At 38.7% G+C, this 22789-nt stretch overlaps 2 protein-coding genes across 2 annotated transcripts; both read left to right on the top strand.

Annotated features, from left to right (window-relative positions):
• The first annotated feature begins 5820 nt into the window (after positions 1–5820).
• On the top strand, positions 5821–9488 carry LOC130748838 (FT-interacting protein 1-like). The gene has a single exon (XM_057602083.1). It carries the CDS (start codon positions 5902–5904, stop codon positions 9256–9258), a length of 3357 nt encoding a protein of 1118 aa, XP_057458066.1. The 5' UTR covers positions 5821–5901; the 3' UTR covers positions 9259–9488.
• Positions 9489–10808: 1320 nt separating this feature from the next.
• LOC130749256 (disease resistance protein RPV1-like) lies at positions 10809–14257 on the top strand. The gene is made up of 2 exons (XM_057602584.1): positions 10809–11392; positions 13204–14257. The coding sequence occupies exons 1-2, from the start codon at positions 10926–10928 to the stop codon at positions 14015–14017; spliced, it is 1281 nt and encodes a 426-aa protein (XP_057458567.1). The 5' UTR covers positions 10809–10925; the 3' UTR covers positions 14018–14257.
• The last annotated feature ends 8532 nt before the right edge of the window (positions 14258–22789 follow it).

The raw sequence follows: 22789 nt of genomic DNA, 5'->3' as shown, positions 1-22789 counted from the left end.
CTCCCTCTCCTCAATTATTTTGCTGATAAATGAAATTGGTGGATCTGTTTCTTTACATATTGTCTGAATCTTTGGTGATACATGATTGCTTTGGGGAAGGGGTGCTTTGATGGAGCAGCGGAATGAGAGGGAAAACTCGTCAGATTGGTGCCTTTAAGCCGTTTTTCTTCAATGTTCTGTGGCTGATTCTCTGTCTCTTTCATTGAGCAGGTAATATATGGTATTACAAGTTTCGTTCCTGGGTTTCTTTATCCACAGACCCCACTAGATTGCATTTGTGATTTTTCGGATCTCTGCCATGCAGGAAGTAGGCAAGTTTGGTATTGTGTGCATGGAAGAAATGGTGCATGAAATTTAGAATATTGGTCCCCACTTCAAGGAAGTCGTCAGATTTATGTGGCCCTTTGATCTCAACAAACCATCAAATGGCTTAAAAGGATCTAAAACCGCATACAAGGATGGTGGAGATGCAGGGAACCGTGAGGATTCCATCAACGAGCTAATCAATAAGATGAATGAATTTCCTATGTAGTATTCATGTTTTGATGTTTATCATGTCCCTAATCCTAGGTGCATGTTCAGAGTTGTTACTGTAGTTTACCTGAAAAATTGAAATGTCTAATTATACAATTAGTTCTCACAATGTTTTCATTCTAATTAAGATTGTGTACACAACATGTTCGATAGTTTGCTTCACTGAAATTCAATTTGTCAACTGTGTTTTTTTTTTCCTTTCAGGGATTAGATCGTGTTTTCATTCACCACTCTTCACTCAAAATGAGCAGCTCAAGGGAAAACTCGCCAGATTGGTTATGTTCTTTTCTGAAACATATGGAAACATAAGGTATGCTGCCTTTAACTATGTTAGCTGGCTGTTTGATATCCTCAATCTATTGTTTCACAGTTGGGCTTTTGTTCATGCTACTATAATTACTCATCAAGAGTGATAATGTCATGTTTGGGTTTTTGCTGGAAAGCTTGTGTGCATTGGCCATGTAAATTGATTTTTATCATCTACAGATGCATGCTTTACACATCATAAAATCTTAATGAGTAATTGTTTTGTATTTATTACTACTTTGGCAGTGGCTTAATCTCAAATAAATCTAATGATATTCGTACTCTTTAAAAAAAAAGGGATGGCTAGAGTGTGCTGGTTTGGAAAGCTTACTCCTTCCTATCATGTGCTTCTCTTTGCTGGTGAGTGGTGATGGTGTCAAAGTAGATGAGGAGATGTCAAAGTTGTTTCCTTCTCAGAAAAAGAAAATGAGACAAAAACAAAGAAAGGCAGAAGCAAGAGCTAAGAAAGTATTGTACTCATTCTGTGTGCTGAATCCATTTGTTTGACTAACTTATTTCCATTCATGTGTTTTTATTTTCTGGTATCTTCTCCATTTTTATTTAAGTAGTTCAAAGTGTTGTTGAGTTCTATATTGTTCATGTAGGAAAGGGAAGACCCTTACGACACCTTGATTTTGATGTTCTGTGAAAAGGGACACTAGAACAATGCCTACAAGTTGATGAAGGAGATTGTTGAAGAAAAATGTCTAAACCAAATATGCAAATTTATGAAAAGGTTCTAGATCTGTTGAGGAAGGCTGGACAGCTAAAAATGCATGAGGAGTTGGTGGAGAAGATGGTTGCCAGGGGATTTTTCTCTCGCCCTTTGTAGAAGCAGCTTCATCATTAACATCTATAAGCCAAATAAGAGAACTTTCTTTTAAAAATGCATGAGGAGGAGGTAAAAGTACTATTTGCGGAGAATATAATATTGGATGAGAAGAACCAAAAAATATTGAAGCAATTAAAGGAAGTGAGACATCCAGCTTCTAGGGGAAAGCATACTAGCAGTGCATATGCCAAGGTGAGTTAAATGGTTAATTGCATGCATACCACATGTGCATCGCATCTCAGCAGCATTTATCACAATTTCAGAATGTAACCACAACCGCAATCTGAAAAACTGGCATATAGTTGTCGAATAGTTATCATATGCAACATCTGCTGATGGTTAAGCTGAACTATAATTTGTTTTATATTTTCCCATGATTATGATGATTATATTTAATACACGTCTAAGTTGCCTAATAGTTTTTCTTTAGAGAGAAAAAGAATAAATCACTACTACCATTCTATTAAATAAGGACTTCGAATGCAAAAAAAACAGAAATTGGTCGAAACAACATACAAAACAAAGATCAATTGGCTCTTTCCAACATATAGGGCCACTGTCTAATGTCTTGTAGTTAGGTGTCCCCTGTCATGTGCCTCTTTTTGCAGGATCATTATTCTTTTTGCCTCTTTAGGATTTTCATAATCTGCATTTGTCTAGAGGTTCTGTTAGTGGTTTTTTACTGAAACCCTAGGCAGTGTATATTTTAAGCTTAACCAACTGAACTCCAATAAATGTATAATTAACATTTTAGAAGTGGACTCAATCTCTCTATCATTCCTAAAATGTCAAGATTATATACACTTCATCAACTATATCTGTAAAATTTCTAAATAAGAGAACTTTCAAGTAAGACTATAAAATGGTGGTGTTATTTGCTAATTGCTGTAAGTGATAGGAAATGAAGGTATTTTATTATTTATTTTAAAAATTGTGTGCTTTATTCATTTTAGTTTTAAGGTTGGTATTAATTTTGTATCCTGATGATGAATGTTGGCTTAGCTGAATAAGGTCCTGTGTAAAGTTCTTTTTGTTACCACTTTATCTCTTTGAATAAGTCATGAGCCCAACTAATCCTTTTTCTTCTCTCCTAATAATTGACTGGAAACTTTCATGTAGGGTTTCCACATCTCAGGAGGTGGTAAATGCTATTGAATGCAATAATGGAAAGTATGACTGAGGTAAGATTTTTGAAGATTTTGTTTAAAGTGGATTCCATCTTTTGTTTTCCGCTTAGTTTTACAATGCATCAGAACTGAAACCTCTTTTGTGGGGTTTATTTGTATATAGAGTTAAAGATCATACATCGATCCTGGAGGCTCAGAAGAATGGATCGTTAAAAACTGATTTGATTTGTTTTCAAAGCAGCTGCCTATATGTTCCTCCCTTTATGTAATTGGAGAAGTTAGTAGACAGCTTATATGATAGGCAAAAGAGTGAGTCAATCTTATGGAATTTTAAGTTTTAAATGATTTTCTCATTATCTTTGTACTCATAAGTTATATTTTCTTTTTCAGGTTTTCGCTTGGAACACATACCTATGGAGTTATGGTCCTGGAGCTGCATCTTTATCCAAGTCACATCCATAGATATTAGTTGTACTCATAGTTGCATACTTATACTCATTAGTTATATTTACTATAGCTTTATGCTGATACTTTAACTTAGTACCTAAGTTTTCTTGCAAATTTTATAAAGCTTTAACCACTAATCCACTCTTTATTATTTTTCTTCTTTCTAAATGGTAAACACACATCCGTATGACAACAAATTAAATGATATGCATTTTGTTTAAATAGCTCACATTGGGAGCAGGAGGTATAACAGTAAAAGTGATTTTGACTTGCATATTTTTTTGTTTCATCTTAGATATTTAGATTTGAGATTGGTGAACTGTTGCACTAACACATAGCTCATTCTATCATAGAATTTCTTTTGTTAGAATTTCATGGAACTACCTAGGCAGTTTACAGAATCGCATGCAGATGTTCTGCAAAGTGAAATAACAGTTTTATTTGACCCTGTTGGGAATGTTTTCCATTGCTTGGTTACAAGTTGGAGTTCAATTTGAGGAAGTACTTGATAGAATCTGCCACAAGCACAACTTGGAAGGAACATCTATAATTCACCTCCGCCATATTCATGATAATCATTATGACATACGGATATTTGGTGATGATGAGATGCAGATAAATTATGTTGACCCTAATCATGGAGAGCCTGTTGGTCGTGACCTCATATGGACAACAGATCTAACGCGTGAACTTTGCAGGGGTGATAAACGATTGGTATGTTCTTCATTCTTCCATCTTAATCCTAAAATTGTTTTAACCTTCAGTATTGTTAGTTTTAATTTTCTCTTAACAGCCTATCCTAACTGGAGTACTAGAAGATCATTTTGCACACCGCTCTACCTTGATTAACATGGTGTTGCCAAACAATTATGTTACTGAGTGGTTTTTGAATTGGGACGAAACGAGCTACCCTAAATGCATGATAGGCATCGAGTGGTATGAGTATTGCAGGGCAGGCAGGTTCAATTTCACCGATCAATTGAGATTTTTCAAGCGGCAAGCGCCTGATACTTTTCAAGTTGTAGTTGTTCGAAACCCTTGAGTGTGTGGTGGTTTAATAGTTTCAATTGAAGTATGTAATAACTTTGATTCTATGTTTCTTAGCGTATTGTATGTTTCTTAGCGTATTGTACGTGTTGATGTTTCCTGTTTGTGTACTTAGTTTTGACATTGTGAAAAAATAATTAATGTGAATATATGAGTAGTTGAGATCTCATAAATGATAATAAAATAATGAACCGTTGTTGGATTAAATTAATCGCAATTATTTCAATGAAATTAATGATTTAGAGCCCGTGCACCGCACGGGTATAATCACTAGTCTTTTTAAAAATCTCACATTCTATATCCATATCCATGTGAAGTAACATTTTTTTTTAATTTTTTCCTGCTTGAATTATGTCTCCCGATTTAGAGCTCGTGCACCACACGGGTATAATCACTAGTCTTTTTAAAAATCTCACATTCTATATCCATATCCATGTGAAGTAACATTTTTTTTTAATTTTTTCCTGCTTGAATTATGTCTCCCAAATACCATTTGAACGACCTTTCCAAAACCCATAGCAAACTCAGCATAGAAGACAATTACAAATTAATATAATACATTATCTTAAAAGAAGGAGAATAAAGCACAAGTAAAGCATCTCTGGTCTTTGGTTTCTTGCTTCTTCAGCTATGCCTTTCACGCCCTATTCATTCACTTGTTCCCTCTACCATTGCTGTCCAAAGAAGAAAGCTATGATCCTCCTAAAGGCTAAAGTGCGCATATATACAATAACTACATTATTTGTGTTCATTCAACTAATCCCTTTAGCCAATATATTACCACAACATTAAGTAACTATCACATCGACAGAAAGTTGAGAATCATTTTGATGTAGGAACAAGTAAAGAATCAAACAAACTTTCCTTATTTTTCAATAAACAAAGATATTGAAATTAGAAAAGGAACAAAAACAAAGGCTTACAACTTAATAGATGCTAAAACGACTCACTAGTGATGTATCATCCTTATCTTATTATGCTGAAATAAAGGCAATATTTTTGTTTGTTCAGTAAATCATTATGTGGGATAAGTATATTCCGGAAAAAATATAATCAAAATCCTGTAATTACTATTCATCATTCACATTATATACTGAATATCTATAGCGTGTAATTCGCAGGAATTAACATCGAGTAACTTACATATGAGTAGTCTTCAATAAATAGATCTAAGATAGACTCGGATCGATTTCATCTTAGAATTTTAATTAGGCTTAATTCTACCCCAAAAAGTATCTTAGGGGTAATGGTTGTTCTACCCTTTATAAGGACTATTATGTCCATATCATAAGTCAAATGTGAGACTTCTAAATATTAATTTCATAATTTAGAACCATTGAAGCACTAACATAGAAATGTAACAACTTTCAGATTGCTATTGCTAGAGCTCAGGCAGCTTCTCAATGAAATTATTCCTTGCTTAACCATATTAGTAGCAAGTACTTCAGGCTTGTATGAAAGTGAGAAAAGAACCATATAAACGTGTCATCTTTCATCTTTGCCATTCTTATTAACTAGAATTTCATTGCTTCAGAATCAAATCTTCGGTTACTTCTGATAGCCACATAGCTGCACATTGGAGAGACACTAGACTAGAAAGAAAAGGATATGAAACTGGTTGTGGAGGTTATTAATGCTCATGATCTCATGCCAAAAGATGGTGAAGGATCAGCAAGTCCTTTTGTGGAAGTAGACTTTGGAAACCAATTAAGCAGAACCAGAACTGTCAAAAAGAACCTTAACCCCACTTGGACTCACAAACTGCTCTTTCATTTAGATGCAACCAAACCTTTCCATCGCCAAACGATTGAAGTCTCGGTGTACCACGAGCGGAGGCCTCTTCCGGGCAGAACTTTCCTTGGAAGAACAAGAATTCCTTGTTCTAACATTGTCAAGGAAGGTCAACAAGTGTATCAGATTTTCCCACTAGAAAAGAAGTGGGTTTTGTCATCTGTTAAGGGTGAGATTGGCCTAAAAATATACACTGCCTCAGAGGCTAAACCTAAAGCTTTCTCCCCTATTTTCCCTTCAGAATTAGAGAATTTCTCAGCTTCCACTCCATTGCAAGTGCCAGAATCCATTACAACTCCCTCACTCACAGAAGAAACAGACCTAACTGATAGCACATTAGAAGCTGATCTCAAAGGAGAAGATCCTGCACTTGACACCCCCGAATTAACAAAAGAAGAAGTAGATTTTGTGTCTAGTGGCATTGATATTGATCACGAGCCAAAGAAAGAAAGCAAAGAACCTGTCCCAGAAGTAGTTCAACAATTAGACAAACACCAAGTTCTTCAGCAGCCAAGGATTTCAATAAAGAAACGCCCTCAAGGTACTCTATCCACAATGCACTCCTTTGATCATAGATTCCAATCTAGCAATGCTGAAAACTACAATCACAATGACACCAACACACAGCCAAGGATTTCGATAAAGAGAAGACCGCGAGTACCACAAGGTACTCCATTAACAATGAACTCAGTTAATCCACAACTTCATGATCAAAGGTACAATCTCAATAGCACCAACCAACAGCCAAGGATTATATCAGAGACACCAAGACCAGGAAGTCCAATCACAAGGCAGAACCCAGTTAATCTTAATCCCCAAGTCCACACTAACGGCGATGAAAACTACAATCTCAGGGACACCAATCCACAACTTGGTGGAAGAGGGTGGGGGAGTGGTGGTGAAAGATTCACAAGCACATATGACCTTGTTGAGCAGATGTTTTATCTTTACGTTCGCGTGGTTAAAGCAAAGAATCTTCCCCCAGGTACCATCACCTCCAGCTGCAGTCCTTATGTGGAAGTGAAGATGGGGAACTACAAAGGGAGAACAAAGCACATGGAGAAGAAATTGAGCCCAGAGTGGAACCAGGTATTTGCTTTCTCCAAGGACAGCATTCAGTCTTCTTTTCTAGAAGTTTTTGTGAAAGATAAAGAAATGGTGGGTAGAGATGACTATATTGGAAGGGTGATCTTTGACCTCAATGAGGTTCCAACCAGAGTTCCACCAGATAGTCCTCTGGCTCCTCAATGGTACAGGCTTGAGGACTTAAGAGGGGAAGGCAAGGTCAATGGTGACATAATGCTTGCAGTTTGGATGGGAACACAGGCTGATGATGCTTTCTCAGATGCTTGGCATTCAGATGCTGCCACTGTCTATGGGGAGGGTGTTCTCAATATCAGATCAAAGGTTTATGTCTCTCCAAAACTGTGGTATCTCAGGGTCAATGTAATTGAAGCTCAAGATGTGATCCCCGGTGACAGAAACCGCTTACCGGAGGTTTTTGTGAAAGCTCAAGTGGGCTGCCAAGTGCTGAAGACCAAGATATGCCCCACCAGCACTAGAACAACCACTCCACTTTGGAATGAAGATTTGGTTTTTGTGGCTGCTGAGCCATTTGAGGAGAAATTGACAATCACTGTGGAGGATCGCGTGCACCCTTCAAAAGATGAGGTGCTTGGGAAGATAAACCTGCCACTGACCCTCTTTGAGAAGAGGCTAGACCACAGGCCGGTTCATTCCCGCTGGTTCAACCTTGAGAAATTTGGCTTTGGAGGGCTGGAAGGTGATAGGAGGAATGAGCTTAAATTTTCAAGCAGGATTCACCTGAGAGTTTCCCTTGAAGGTGGGTACCATGTCTTAGATGAATCCACTTTGTACATAAGTGATCAAAGACCAACAGCAAGACAGCTATGGAAGCAGCCTATTGGGATACTTGAAGTAGGCATCTTAGGAGCACAAGGGCTTCTCCCAATGAAGATGAAGGATGGCCATGGCAGCACAGATGCATACTGTGTTGCCAAGTATGGTCAGAAATGGGTCAGAACCAGAACACTTTTGGACACTTTTAGTCCTAAATGGAATGAGCAATACACATGGGAGGTTTATGATCCTTGCACTGTGATAACATTGGGGGTTTTTGACAATTGCCATTTAGGTGGAGGTGAAAAAACTCCTGGTGGTAATGGAGCACTAGATTCAAGGATTGGAAAGGTAAGGATTAGGCTATCAACACTGGAAGCTAATAGGATTTACACCAATTCTTACCCACTTCTTGTTTTGCACCCACATGGAGTTAAGAAGATGGGTGAGCTTCAGCTAGCAGTGAGGTTCACTGCACTCTCATTAGCCAACATGGTTCATATTTATGGCCAACCTTTGCTCCCCAAGATGCACTACTTGCATCCTTTCACAGTTAACCAAATAGACAGCTTAAGGTACCAAGCCATGAACATTGTAGCTGCGAGGCTCGGCCGAGCTGAACCATCTCTGAGGAAGGAAGTGGTGGAGTACATGTTGGATGTTGATTCCCACATGTGGAGCATGAGAAGAAGCAAAGCTAACTTCTTTCGCATCATGTCGCTTTTATCTGGTTTGATCACCATGGGGAGATGGTTCAGTGATGTTTGCAATTGGAAGAACCACATCACATCAATTCTAGTTCACATTCTCTTCCTGATACTGATATTCTACCCTGAATTGATCCTGCCAACTGTGTTTCTCTACATGTTCTTGATTGGTCTTTGGAACTACAGGTTCCGGGCGAAAAACCCATCTCACATGGATACCAAACTCTCATGGGCAGAAGGTGTTCACCCAGATGAGCTTGATGAGGAGTTTGACACATTCCCCACTTCGAGATCACATGACATGGTGAGAATGAGGTATGACAGGCTCAGAACTGTTGCAGGGAGGATTCAGACAATTGTGGGGGACATTGCTACTCAAGGGGAGAGATTTCAGTCTTTATTGAGCTGGAGAGACCCCAGAGCAACCAGCATCTTTGTGTTGTTTTGCTTGTGTGCCGCTGTGGTTCTCTACGCCGCGCCATTCAGAGTGGTGGCAATGGTAACAGGCTTGTACCATTTGAGACATCCAAAGTTTAGGAGCAAGCTACCTTCAGTACCAAGTAATTTCTTCAAGAGGCTCCCAGCTAGAACAGATAGTTTGCTGTGAATCTGTTTTACATAGTTTCAGTCTGTTATGTATAGTTTTTACCTTTATTCATTTCTCGCTTAGCATGTTTGGATCAACTTTTCTTTCCTCAGAATCAACTCTGAAACCCAGGACCTACTCATAGAACCTTCTATGCAGAATTGATTCTAGCTTTGAATCAACTGTAGAAAGATTTTCGAACATGCAACTGTTATTGTTATTTCAGAAATAATTAATTAGTCCCTTCGTGATCCGTCTCCTTCGAATGTGACGTGGCATTGGCAGACACTAGGAAACAAATTGAGATAGTGCATCGATGAATTTATCATCTGATAGCAATATTGTAACTAACATGCCAGTTCTGTAGACTTATTTGGACAAATATCAGTAGCAATACTTTTACATGTTCATATGCCAGGTTTAGATAAATCATTTAATAATTTAAAATACTATGGAATAATGGAACTTCATGTCAATCTGAATGATTTTGATTGCCTGTGACAAATATATATAAACGGCATCTAAGATTCAGAAAATATTCATCCAGGATTCATGCGATACCTACAGCATATGCAGATGCATTGTATATAAGTACTTGGTCACGAACTGCACGAAGTGGCTGAATTATTTAGTTTGTGAACTGCATAAGTTGATGAAGATATAATAGTTCCTTTAAGAAAATTATGATTCTTTGCTTTTGTCAGGTAGGAATCATCGCTCTTTTCCTCATTGTGCACTTCAGTATTGGTGATGTGCCTAGATGGATCAAGAAACTTTAATCAAATAAGAAGAGTGCATGTTGTGATGAAACTCTTCAAAACCCTCTTTACCACATTTCTTGATCACCTTGAAGCTTACCCTGCAACAAAAATCTCCACTTATTTCCCATAACCTCAGCTGAATCAAATATTAGTCACCTAACATAAGCATTTTGCAGGTAATACCACAATTTCGATTTCACTCCTAGGAAGAAGATTTCAATACAGAGTGGATGGTATTAACTTTATGCAAAAGTTTTATGTGTGATATTATGACCTTGACTGATGTTGGTAGTGCAAGTGCCTTCATATCCTTGTTCTATTCCATTTGTGATTATTAAAATAATATGTTGTTCCAGCATCAGCCTGTTGCATCGCTGGATTCTCTACTGCAAAACGAACAAAACTAGCCAGCCAAGACAAACCACCACTCGACCAAACACAAGAGAAATGGAAGCAACCTTTAAGAGGACGCTCTTATTTATCTACTACTATTCATGACTATGACTTTGTTTCATCTTTTGCTCGTAGAATTAGTAATTCTGTGGCGGATGGTTTGGCCAATTAATTTTCCTTTTCTTTTGATGATTTTGTTTGGATTAAAGAAGTTTAAGCAAAACTTGTTTCCTTGATTCAAGTTGATATACCAGACTTGCATTTATAGCATTAGGATCAGTTTTTAAAAATAATTAATTAGTAGTATAATTTGAATTGTCAACGCGTTAACGTGTTTGAGAATGGGGTGAGAATGTGAGACAAACCAAACAAAGCTGTCATTTGTTAAGCAATAAAAAACAAATATCATAAGTAGCCTATTCCCTTGTCAATTTAGTTAACTCCTTTCCAACCAATTTCGTAGCATCTCTGTGCTTTGTTCATTTTGTGGCTCACTGGTATCGTGATTAATCACAGTCCAAAGCTTCACGTTCCATGGGAAATCACGATGCAACATACTCAGATCATTTCACGTATGATGTTTTTCTTCTGAGTTTTTCAGAAAAAGAAAGCTGCGTTTTTACTGATTATCTCTACCAAGCTTTGCTCGATGATGGAATCAAAACTATCAGATACAATGACAAAACACACTCTCTTGTTGAGAAGACAATTGAGGAATCCAGATTGTCAATGGTGGTGTTGTGCGAAAACTACGCGTATTCCCCTACGTGTCTCGATGTACTTGTCAATATTATTGAGTGTTATGATGCCAAAGCGAAACAGGTTTCAGTCATTTTTTACAAAGTGGAGCCATCGGATGTTTGGCTTCAGGAAAATTCTTATGCAGCAGCTATGATTGAACATGAAAAGAATTTTGGTCATGACTTGGACAGGGTGAAAACATGGAGGTCAGCCCTGTCTAGAATCAAAGACCTTAGTGGAGAATACTGCACGGACGACAAGTAAGTTTTCTTTATAAATCACATTTAGCTGTGAAAATGTACCAATTGTTAAGTTTCTACGACTGTTTCAGGTTTCTTTTGTTAGAAATTGTGGTTCTAAATTCTCCCACTTTCTAAGCATGTTACACCTCATGCTTCTTGATCCACCTCCTACTTGTTACATGTCTCTCTCTAAGCTTTGCACCTCATGCTTTATGGCATGATTCATGCATCAAATTCCAGCTCCTGCTTGCTGTATTTGGACGTGGCAAAGCATGATATATTCATAGCCTTCCAACTCTTCCTTGCTATATTTATACGTGGCAATTTCTGCCCCAATTCCTTCACTATTAAGCATTGGTTGATTGATTATATATATGGCTGCAATACAAGGATGCAATATCACACAGAGAGAACATATACACGAGAAGATTGTGAGCAACACACACATATACAAATCTCAACATATAGAGTTTGTTAGTGAGTGAATTTTGGTGAGAATTCTAGTTTCATTTGAGAGAGTTATCTTGTGGGAAAAATATTTCTCTTTGTCCTCATTTTCTATAAGAGGATTTGTTGTACTCTCCCTTTTACATAGTGAAACTGTGCTCGTGATCGCCCGTGGTTTTTTACCTCTCACATTGGGAGGGTTTTTCCACGTAAATCTTGTGTGTTCTTTTTCTTGTCACTTTACTTTTACTTCTCTTTAATTCTCAATTATCTCGATCATGTGCTTCCGCATTGCGCTGATACCCTAACATCTTTGGACACTATGTTAGTATTTGAAAGAAATAGAAACAAGGTAGTTGTGATAAATTGTGTGAAGAGTGAACTATGAAACACATGTTAGTTATATATGACTTGTTACCTATATGACACTTATTACACTAAACAGTGAATTGAATTGGGAATTAGGGTTATTTCATGCTTGAAACAGGGAATTGAATTTGGATTTTGAAAATTGGAAGTAAAACCGGTTATGAATTAGGAATATGAATAATGGAATATTGAATTTTTAAAAATATTGAATTTGGTTTTGGATATGGTAATCCGGTTTTTTAACTAAATTTAAAAACTGGATATCCATATTGGTATCCGCTTTAAAAAAATGGATAAATTAAAACCGGTTTTATATGAAATCGAATTTTCTGGATATGGTTATGGTTTGGTTATGGATTGGTTATTGAAACCGGATTTTTTGAACACCCCTACTAAACACGTACTTTGATCTTGTGTTCATATGGAAGGATATCACTTAGAGAATTAAGATTATTTATCCTTATTTAGTGTTCAATTCCATGTCTGAACAATAAAATTGTGACATGTTAATTAAAAAAGACATGAATAATTGGATTCAGTAGTTATAAATTTACCTGCTGGTTTTTAAGTAATTAAATATAATTTTATTAATGAGACAATGAAAGTGAAACTAAACAATGTATTTCATTTCGCACTTGAGAGAGGGAGATGGAAAAGTTTTAGTAGCATGACTTAGGAACACATTTATTACATTTAGCCCGAGTTTGTATAATCAAAACTTGTACCAAACAACCAAACAAAACACCGTATAGGAAAAATCACATTTAGTATAGAGAAATATCAAGTTAATTAACACTCAACATTATAACTGCTAGATTTTTGATTCGTTTACCACGATTTTGTGATAGACGTCTGATACCTGAAACCGCCACAAATTGTGGAGTTTATAGAAGCTCTGCAATTGTGATGATTTCTGGTCGTCACAAAATTGCAGAGATCGCTACACAAATAATTTTGTTATGGTTAAATTAAACCAACACTAGAACAGGAGTAAGATTGTGTGCCTTTTTCAGGTATGAATCTGGCTTCATCAAGATGATTGTTAAGGCCACCTCTGCTAAATTGCCTCCTCCTCCCGTGCCTTTAGAAATGAAGCACCTAGTGGGACTTGATTCTCGATTTGAAGAGGTGAGATCACTTTTAGATATTGAATCCAATGACGCTGTTTGCATGTTGGGAATTCATGGAGATGCTGGAATAGGCAAAACCACACTTGCCGCATATTTGTATAACAAGATCAGGCATCAATTTGAAGCTGCCAGTTTTCTTTCTAATATAAGAGAAAAATCAAACAATGGTAACATCACTAATACTCTGGAAGATCTTCAAAAGACACTTCTATATGAGACTGTTAAGGAAACACAAGTCATGACGAGAAATACATTTGAAGGACGATCTCAAATAAAATCCAAGCTTAGTCATAAAAGGGTTCTATTGATTCTGGATGATGTTGATGATATAGAACAATTGGAAGCACTTGCCGGAGGATGTGATTGGTTTGGTTCCGGTAGCAGGATCATTATAACAACAAGAGATGAAAATGTGCTAGATAAGCACCAGGTTGCAATTAAGAAATATAAAATACAGGAGTTAAACTTCGGTGACTCACTTGAACTCATGTGTTTGTATGCCTTTGATATGAGCAAACCTGCAGAGGACTATGAAGATATTTCTAATGATGTGGTAAGTTATGCACGGGGTTTCCCACGAGCTTTAAAAGTCCTAGGGTCTCATTTGAAGGGTCTAAGCGTAAAGGAATGGAAGATGGAGTTGAAGAAATTTAGAAAGGTTCCAAATGCTTTTTCTTTTTTGGCAGATTCTTTCTGAAAAGGAATCATGGTGTTGGGACACATGACTACCCCATTCATTTTCTACGTTCTCATCCCCACACCCCCTTGTCCCGACAAGTTTATTTTATGAAATTTTAGGTCTTACACTTCTAAGTGAAGGGATACATGACTGAACCGATTACGTCCAGAACAAGTGGTATTCTATGATTGTATAAGTATGAGATTATTCAGTTGATGAAGGCTTATAAGAGTTGACAACTATTACTCATAACAACAATGTGCATTTTCTTTCCAGGAGCTTGACTCATAAAAAACTCTAAGGGTTAAGTTTTCTTTCCTTGGAGAAATTATGGATGTGTGACCTCCTAAAAAGGAAGAACATGATTGAGGACACACCTTAATGTTTTTGTACCCAACTCACCACCCACTCCCACTCACCCAACTCACCACTCCCTAGCTTACATGAACCTTTTTTGAGCCTTGTGCACAACCAATCTAACAAGTAGGATTAGAGCCTTACCCAATGGTTCAAGATCCTAAAAAATAAGAGCCCGAAAAAAAAAACCTGACCAACAAAAAGGCAAAGAAAGTATTGAAACAAAATAGTTTCACATGAATGGGTTCACTAAAGAAATGATAGTTTATATACATGGGTACATGGGTATTCTAAATCCCATCAACTTTTTTTTGACTACACTACACACCCACTCATCCAACTCACTCACTCCCTAGCTTCCCGAACCCGTTTTGGGCCCTGTGCGCAGGCAACCCAACATTTAGGCATAATTAGTATTAAGGGGTGAGACTCGACGCAAATAGTGAGGTTGTCGCTATGTGACTTTGCAATTATAGGTTCGAGTCTTGAAGTTCGTCTCTTACAAAAATGTAAGATAAGACTATTTACACTAGTTCCATAAAGTGGGTTCAGTCCCTCCCTAAATTTCGAGTATAGCTGGAGCTTTATAACACCTTATTTGCCCTTTAGGCATAATTAATTAGTATTGGTTTTTAACCTTGATTCATTTTTCAATTTACAGTGGACATAAATAAAGAGTGCAGTGATTAGCTCATTTGAAGACCATGCTGATTTTGCATAGTTATTAAGTACATATCTAGAGACTAGAGTTCTAGGATGACTAACAGTTAAGAGAAATATAGAAATCCATCTTTCATATGAGAACATGAGCATCATATTCATCTAGACATGAATCATATATACATCACCTCCATATGTAGAATTTCTTTCAACGACAGTATAATAATCTCCTTAAGTTATTTTCTTTGCGTTTTATAATCTCCTAAAATCTGATGAGTCTGATTAGTTGCTACAATGGATTAGAGCTGTTAATCATCATGTGAACCTAACCTTCACAATTTGTTAGTTCACATCATCTAGATTCTTTTTACCATAACTTCCACATGAGACCATTTTGTCATGGATGGGGAAGGGATTTTTCTGTTCCTAAAATATTAATTGTGAAGCTTTCTCTTATAATTTATCAAGTTAGTAAATATTGGTTTATGTTCAATTTATTGTTGATTATGGATAACAACAAGCATTCCCACCTACTCCATTCATTTACGCATAAAATTAAGAATGCAGCTAGTTGGTCGTTTATACATATTGCCTTAACAACTTGACATCAATTGAGGACAGTTTTCACACTTGATTTTTCTCTTGGTAATCTCACTCTCAGTATTATATACCAATCAGTGAGGAGATATGATGAAACCCATAAATTAACAGCCTGTGCGGTTCAGAAGACGCATTTTTTATATTTATTATCTTCCATGACTGTATTTATTACAAAATTCATTGACTGTATTTCTACTCATCATGTACCATATAAAAATGCCAATGTCAAGTCTATGTACGTACATGTTAGAGCAATAATAGAAAAGAGAGAAGAGAGAAAGAAATATCACAGAAATTTTTAACGTGGTTCGGGACCTAATGTGTGTACCTACGTCCACGGCTACACTAGGTAGTAATATTTCTCTTTGGTGTGTATAATGCTTACAATGAGGTGCTTATATATAGTAGGAGTAAGTCAACCTCCTCCTTATTCTAAGCGATGTGGAACTTACAAATAGACTACATAAGCGATGTGAGACTACAAATAGACTACATAACATAACAATTCTCCCACTTGGAGTCTAATTGTAGTACTTCTTGTAAGCAATAAGCTAATAGGCTCTCCACCTAGTGTAGCGCCTTCGTCTTCAATTATCCTCGAAGGCCAGCTGAGGCAATGCAAAGCCTCAGCTTATCAGCTGTAACAGTCTTGGTCAACATATCAGCTGGATTCTCTGATCCTAAGATTTTCAACAGAGATAATTCTTCATCATTGATAAGTTCTCTGATGAAGTGATACTTCATCTGTATGTGCTTGCATCTAGAGTGAAAGACAGGATTTTTTGCTAGGCAAATAGCACTTTGACTGTCACTAAACAATGGAGGAACATCTTGTTCTTTTCCCAATTCTTTGAGAAAATTCTTCAGTCATATCATCTCCTTGGCTGCTTCTGAAATGGCAACATATTCTGATTCAGTGGTTGAGAGAGCAACTCTATTTTGAAGTTTAGACTTCCAACTCACAGCAGTTCCTCCTAAAGTGAAAATATAACCTGTGGTGCTTTTTCCACCATCCGAGTCTCCTCCTAGATCTGCATCAGAAAAACCCTGTAAAGTGAGATCGTTTCTTCTAAAGCATAGACACATTCTTGAAGAACCCTTCAGATATCTCAGTATCCACTTTACACCTTCCCAATGCTCCTTCCCAGGGTTTGACATGAATCTGCTGACAACTCCCACTGCATGTGCTATATCAGGTCTGGTACAAACCATAGCATACATCAAGCTCCCTACTGCAGATGCATATGAAACTGTTGACATGTGACTTTCTTCTTCATCTGTCTGTGGGGACTGCTTCTTTGAAAACTTTAAGTGATTCCCCAAAGGGGTGCTTCTGGTATTGGCATCTCCAACATTGAATCTGTCAAGTCTCTTGGGACAACTTCAGAACACCTTCTGATCTATTTCTGGAAATCCTCATACCAAGGATTTGTTTGGCTGGACCAAGATCCTTCATCTCAAAGTTTTCTGACATCTGTTGCTTCAACCTGTCAATTTCAGTCATATTTGATCTTGCTATCAACATGTCATCAACATACAAAGCAAGAATAATGTAACTATCAGCAAATTTCTTAACATAGCAACAATGATCCATGTCACATCTATTAAAACCTGAGTTGCTCATAAACTCATTAAACTTTTTGTACCACTGTCTCGGTGCCTGTTTCAGACCGTACAAGCTTTTGTGAAGCTTGCATACAAGATTCTCCGTGCCTGGAACTTCAAAACCTTCAGGTTGTGTCATATAAAACTCTTCTTCCAAATTCCCATGTAGGAATCCAGTTTTAACATCTAACTGCTCCAAGTGAAGATTCTCTGCAGCTACAATGCTCAGGATAACTATTATAGTGGTCATTTTGACAACTGGAGAAAAAATCTCTGTGAAGTCAATTCCTTGCTTCTGCTGAAACCCTTTCACTACAAGCCTTGCCTTGTACCTTCTGCTGCCATCAGATTCTTCCTTCAGTCTATAGACCCATCTGTTCTGTAGAGCTTTCTTTCCTTCTGGTAACTTGGTCAGAGACCATGTTCCATTCTTTTGAAGGGACGTCATCTCGTCTTTCATTGCTAACTCCCACTTGATCGAGTCATTCCCCTGCATGGCTTCACCAAAATATTCTGGCTCTCCAGCATCAGTTAACAACAAATAATTCAACGAAGGAGAATACCTTTGTGGTGCTTTCGGCGTTCTTGTAGATCTTCTCACTTGAGTTATAGGAGTTTCAATTACTGTTGTTGGCTCTTGTTCTAGCTCAACTTCTACCACGTCATCCTCGTTCTCGGGATTAATCTGGTTTCTTTTGGCTACATCACTTTCTGAAATTTCTTCCAATGCCACTATTTCAGAAAGTTTCAACTGTTTACTTGAACTCATAGATTCTGCAGAAGACCTGTCTTTATAAAGCACACTTTCATTAAAAGTGACATTTCTGCTCCTAATGATTTTCCTGTTTTGTTCATCCCAAAACCTGTAGCCATACATATCAGACCCATAACCAATAAAGAAACATTTTATGGCCTTGGGGTCCAATTTGTCTCTCCTATCGGGGTCTATAAGAACATAAGAGACACAACCAAAGACTTTCAAATGTGAAAGACTTACCTCATTTCCAGACCATACCTCTTCAGACAACTGATAATCCAAAGGAACAGATGGTCCCCGATTTATCAGGTAAGCTGCTGTATTAATGGCATCTGGCCAAAACATTTTTGGCAACCCGGAATGGATTCGCATACATCTAGCCCTTTCGTTCAAGGTCCTGCTCATTCTTTCCGCGACACCATTTTGCTCAGGTGTACCTGGTATTGTCTTGATCATTCTGATCCCATTTTCTGAACAAAACTTTTTGAACTCCTGGCTGTCATACTCCCCGCCATTATCAGATTTCAGACTCTTAATCTTCAAGCCTGTCTGATTTTCAACTTCTGTTTTCCACTTTTTAAACACAGAAAACACATCAGATTTATTTTTGAGAAAATAAACCCATACTTTTCTTGTTAAGTCGTCTATGAAGGTGACATAATAGCGTGAGCCTCCAAGAGATTTCACTGGGGCTGGACCCTACACATCTGTATGCACCAGTTCGAGCTTTTCTGATTTTGATTTCCTGCCTTCTTTTGAGAAGCTAACCTTTCTCTGTTTTCCCAAAATGTAATGCTCACAAACACCAAGATCAACATGCTTCAAATTTGACATCTTACCCTTTGATGCCATGATCTTCATTCCTTTTTCACTCATGTGTCCAAGTCTTTGATGCCATATAGATGAGCTATTGATAGCTTCAGTTACTGCTATCATGTCCTCCTCTGCAACCATATAAAGGGAGCCTCGTTTCTTTCCTCGAGCTACAACCAGATTTCCTTTCGTTACCTTCCAAGCTCCACCCCAAAAGTAGTGTGATAACTCATCATCCAACTGGCCTATAGAGATCAAATTTCTCTTTATTCCAGGGACATGTCTGACATTATGCAATGTCCAGAGAGTTCCATTAGAGGATCTGATATCAATATCACCTCTTCCCACAATATCAAGTGGTTTTCCATCTGCAAGATAAACCTTTCCAAAATTTTCAGAGATATAGTTAGATAATAACTCTTTTGAAGGACTATCCAAGCTGCAAATTAATGCGTCTGCTACTTCCTCAATTGCTGCATTAGCAGATTCATCATCATCTTGCCTCTTTTGGTAATTCTTCTTCTTCCTTGGAGCTTTGCATTGATTGGTGAAGTGACCTTTCTTGTCACAATTCCAGCAAGTGATGTCATTCCTGACTCTTGTCTGACTTCTTCCTCTTGATTTTGATCTGCCTCGGCCTTGGGCTTGATTGTGACTCTTCTGGCCACCTCTTCCTCTACTTTGGTATCCCTGTCTGAAATAATCGTCAGGGGAACTCCATGAAGGCGCACAACCTCCTTGAAAAACAATTTGGCTATGTTGCTTGCATCAGCAGTCTTCTTGCAGGCAATGAAATGTGTCATCTTGGAGAATATGTCCACCACCACAAAAACAGAATCCACCCCGTGCTGTGTGCGAGGCAAACCCAGCACAAAATCCATGGCCAGATCTTGCCAGATATCATCAGGGGCAGGTAAAGGCATATAAAGACCAGTATTTTGTGACTGACCTTTGGAAGTCTGACAAATGTAGCACCTCTTGACTATAGTCCCAGTGTCCCTCCTTAAGTGAGGCTAGAAATACCTTCCCTCTAGGCTAGCAATGGTCTTATATCTCCCCAAATGGCCGCTGAGACCTCCACCATGTAAATCACGAATCAGCTTCTCCCTCAAAGAAGAATGAGGGATACACAATAGATCACCTTTAAAAAGGTAGCCATCACGGATATGAAAATCAGCAGAGGGATGCATAATACTGCACTTGGCCCATAATTCCTTGAAATCAGCATCACCCTCATACAGCTCCTTTAGGCACTCAAAGCCTACAATCTCCTGCGATAAAGTAATAAGCAAAGAAGCTCTCCTACTCAATGCATCTTCCACTTTGTTGAGGACACCCGATTTGTGCTGAATAATGAAAGGGAATTTCTGCAAGAAACTCACCCACCGAGCATGCATCTTGTTGATAACTTTCTGGCTGTGCAGGAACTTCAAAGCTTGGTGATCAGTGAACAAAATGAACTCCCTCTGAATCAGGTAATGTTCCCATTGACGGAGGGCTCTAAAAACTGCATAGAATTCCTGATCATAAGTGCTCCACTTCTGGCGTGCATCAGTCAATTTTTCACTGAAAAATGCAACAGGCCTCTTCTCTTGGGACAGAACAGCCCCAATGCCAACACCACTAGCGTTACATTCAACCTGGAACACCTTGTCAAAATCAGGGAAGGCCAGCACTGGTGCGGTGCATAACTTCTCCTTGATTCGAACAAAACTCTGCTCTTGCTCATAACCCCAACGAAACCTTCCTTTCTTCAAACATTCAGTGATAGGGGCAGTGATGGTGCTGAAATCTCTGATGAACCTCATGTAGAAGGTAGCCAATCCATGAAAGCTGCGGACTTCAGTCACTGACTTGGGTGTGGGCCAATCTCTGATTGCACGAATTTTCTCTTCATCAACATGGACCCCCTCAGCTCCAACAATGAAGCCTAGAAAAGCAATTTGTCGCTGCTGAACGTACATTTTTTTAGATTAATGTACAACTGGTTCTCCTGTAAGACTTGCAAAACCTGCTTCACATGCTCTAAATGCTCTTTCTTTGTTTTACTGTAAATCAGAATATCATCAAAATAAACTACAACGAAAGAACCAATGAAGGGACGAAGAACCTGGTTCATCAGCCGCATAAAAGTGCTAGGGGCGTTTGACAACCCGAAAGGCATCACCAGCCATTCATAAAGACCATCTTTGCTCTTGAAAGCTGTCTTCCACTCATCACCAGGTCTGATTCTGATCTGATGGTAGCCACTGCGCAGATCTATTTTGGCAAACACCTTAGAACCAGCCAGCTCATCAAGCATGTCTTCCAAGCGGGGGATTGGGAAGCGATACTTGATGGTGATCTTGTTGATGGCTCTACTATCCACACACATTCGCCACTGACCTCCTTTCTTAGGGACAAGGAGCACAGGTACAGCACATGGGCTCATGCTAGCACGAATAAAGCCTTTCTTCAACAAATCTTCAATCTGCTCCCTCAAGATCTCATTTTCCTTGGGACTCATGCGGTAATGGGGAAGGTTTGGCAGGACAGCACCTGGAATCAGGTCTATTTGGTGCTGGATGTCACGCATAGGAGGCAGCTCATTAGGCAGCTCCTCTGCAGTTAGCTCCTTGAAATCCTCCAACACTTCTAGTACCTCTGCTGGGATTGTCTCCTCCTCCTTCACAGCATTCAGCACGCCTTTTATCACAACTGGGCAGAAATATTTAATTTCTTTCACAGCGCCATCAAAATCCTTCCCATTCAGCACTAAGAAGTTAGTCTTTTTCTCTCCTGAACTCTGATTGAAATGCAGAACAGAAGCTATGGCAATCTTGTGATCGCCCCAATTGAACAGCGTCACATTAGCCTTTCCTCTGTAGGTAATGTCTTTGTCATACTGCCAGGGACGTCCTAGTAACACGTGACAAACATCCATGCTCACGACATCACACAACACCTCCTCTTGGTAATGCTTTCCCATGGAGATTGGTACCTTGCACATCCTCGAAACCTTCACTTTTGTGCCTTTGTTCACCCATCCCAGGGTGTATGGTTTGTCATGAGGTTCAGTTGGCAGATTCAAGTAATCCACCAGTTTTTGAGAAACCAGATTTTCAGTGCTGCCATTATCCAGGATCAGGTTACATACTTTGTTCTTGATAGAACAGTGAGCACGGAATAAATTCTTCCTTTGGCTGTGGTCCTTGGATGACAATAAAATTCGTTGGAGCACAAAGTTGACTCTATCTCCGGACTCCTCTTCAGCAAATTCAGCCCCTGCAAACTCACTATCTTCCTCTTCCCCGTCAGTGTCATCATACATAATGGCGGCAGTAGTCCTCCTCGAAGGACAAACATTGGAGCGATGACCCTGTCCACCACATCGGTAACACTTGTCCCCGGTTGGCTTCGTATAGGGGTTGGCTGATTTCTGGTTCGGCGCTTTGTTGGGCTGCACGCCACTTGAGTTGCTAGAATCTTTCGCGGCTGGACTCTTCTCTTTATCACCTGCACCTGTTGTATCAAAATTTCTCGGAGGAGAAAATCTGTTGCGAAAAGAGGAGAAATTCCTGGGGGATTTCTCCAGCAACTCAGCCTTCTGTGCCAAATTAGAGGCTTCAGCCACATTCCACACTTTCTGCAGACCCATCTTGGCCTGCAAGGAACCTTTCAACCCGCTCATGAAATGCGCCACCTTCTGGGGTTCAGACTCGGTCAATTCGTTACGCTCAGAGAGGCGTACGAAATCAGCGGTGTATTCTGCTACACTTTGCTTGCCCTGCTCGCAATCAATGTATTTTTTGTACAGAATTTGCTCATAATCTTCTGGCAAAAAACGCTCTGTCATTAATTGCTTCATCCTGCGCCATGATCTAACTGCTGATTTCCCTTGTCGCTGCCTCTGAGCAACCAATCTATCCCACCATACAGCAGCAGTGCTCTTCAATTTGATGGCCACCATCTTCACCTGTTTGTTCTCAGGGATATCCATGATGTCGAAGAAACGATCG

This window comes from Lotus japonicus, chromosome 3 (genome assembly GCF_012489685.1).
Source record: "Lotus japonicus ecotype B-129 chromosome 3, LjGifu_v1.2".
NCBI lineage: Eukaryota > Viridiplantae > Streptophyta > Magnoliopsida > Fabales > Fabaceae > Lotus > Lotus japonicus.
This window is presented reverse-complemented; position numbering and strand designations above follow the sequence as displayed.

Excerpts from the sequence above, each read along its gene's own strand:
- LOC130748838 (XM_057602083.1), top strand. The coding sequence starts at position 5,902 with ATGAAACTGGTTGTGGAGGTTATTAATGCTCATGATCTCATGCCAAAA.
- LOC130749256 (XM_057602584.1), top strand. The coding sequence starts at position 10,926 with ATGGGAAATCACGATGCAACATACTCAGATCATTTCACGTATGATGTT. Across the intron at positions 11,393-13,203 it reads GAATACTGCACGGACGACAA|GTATGAATCTGGCTTCATCA; the intron begins GTAAGTTTTCTT and ends TGCCTTTTTCAG.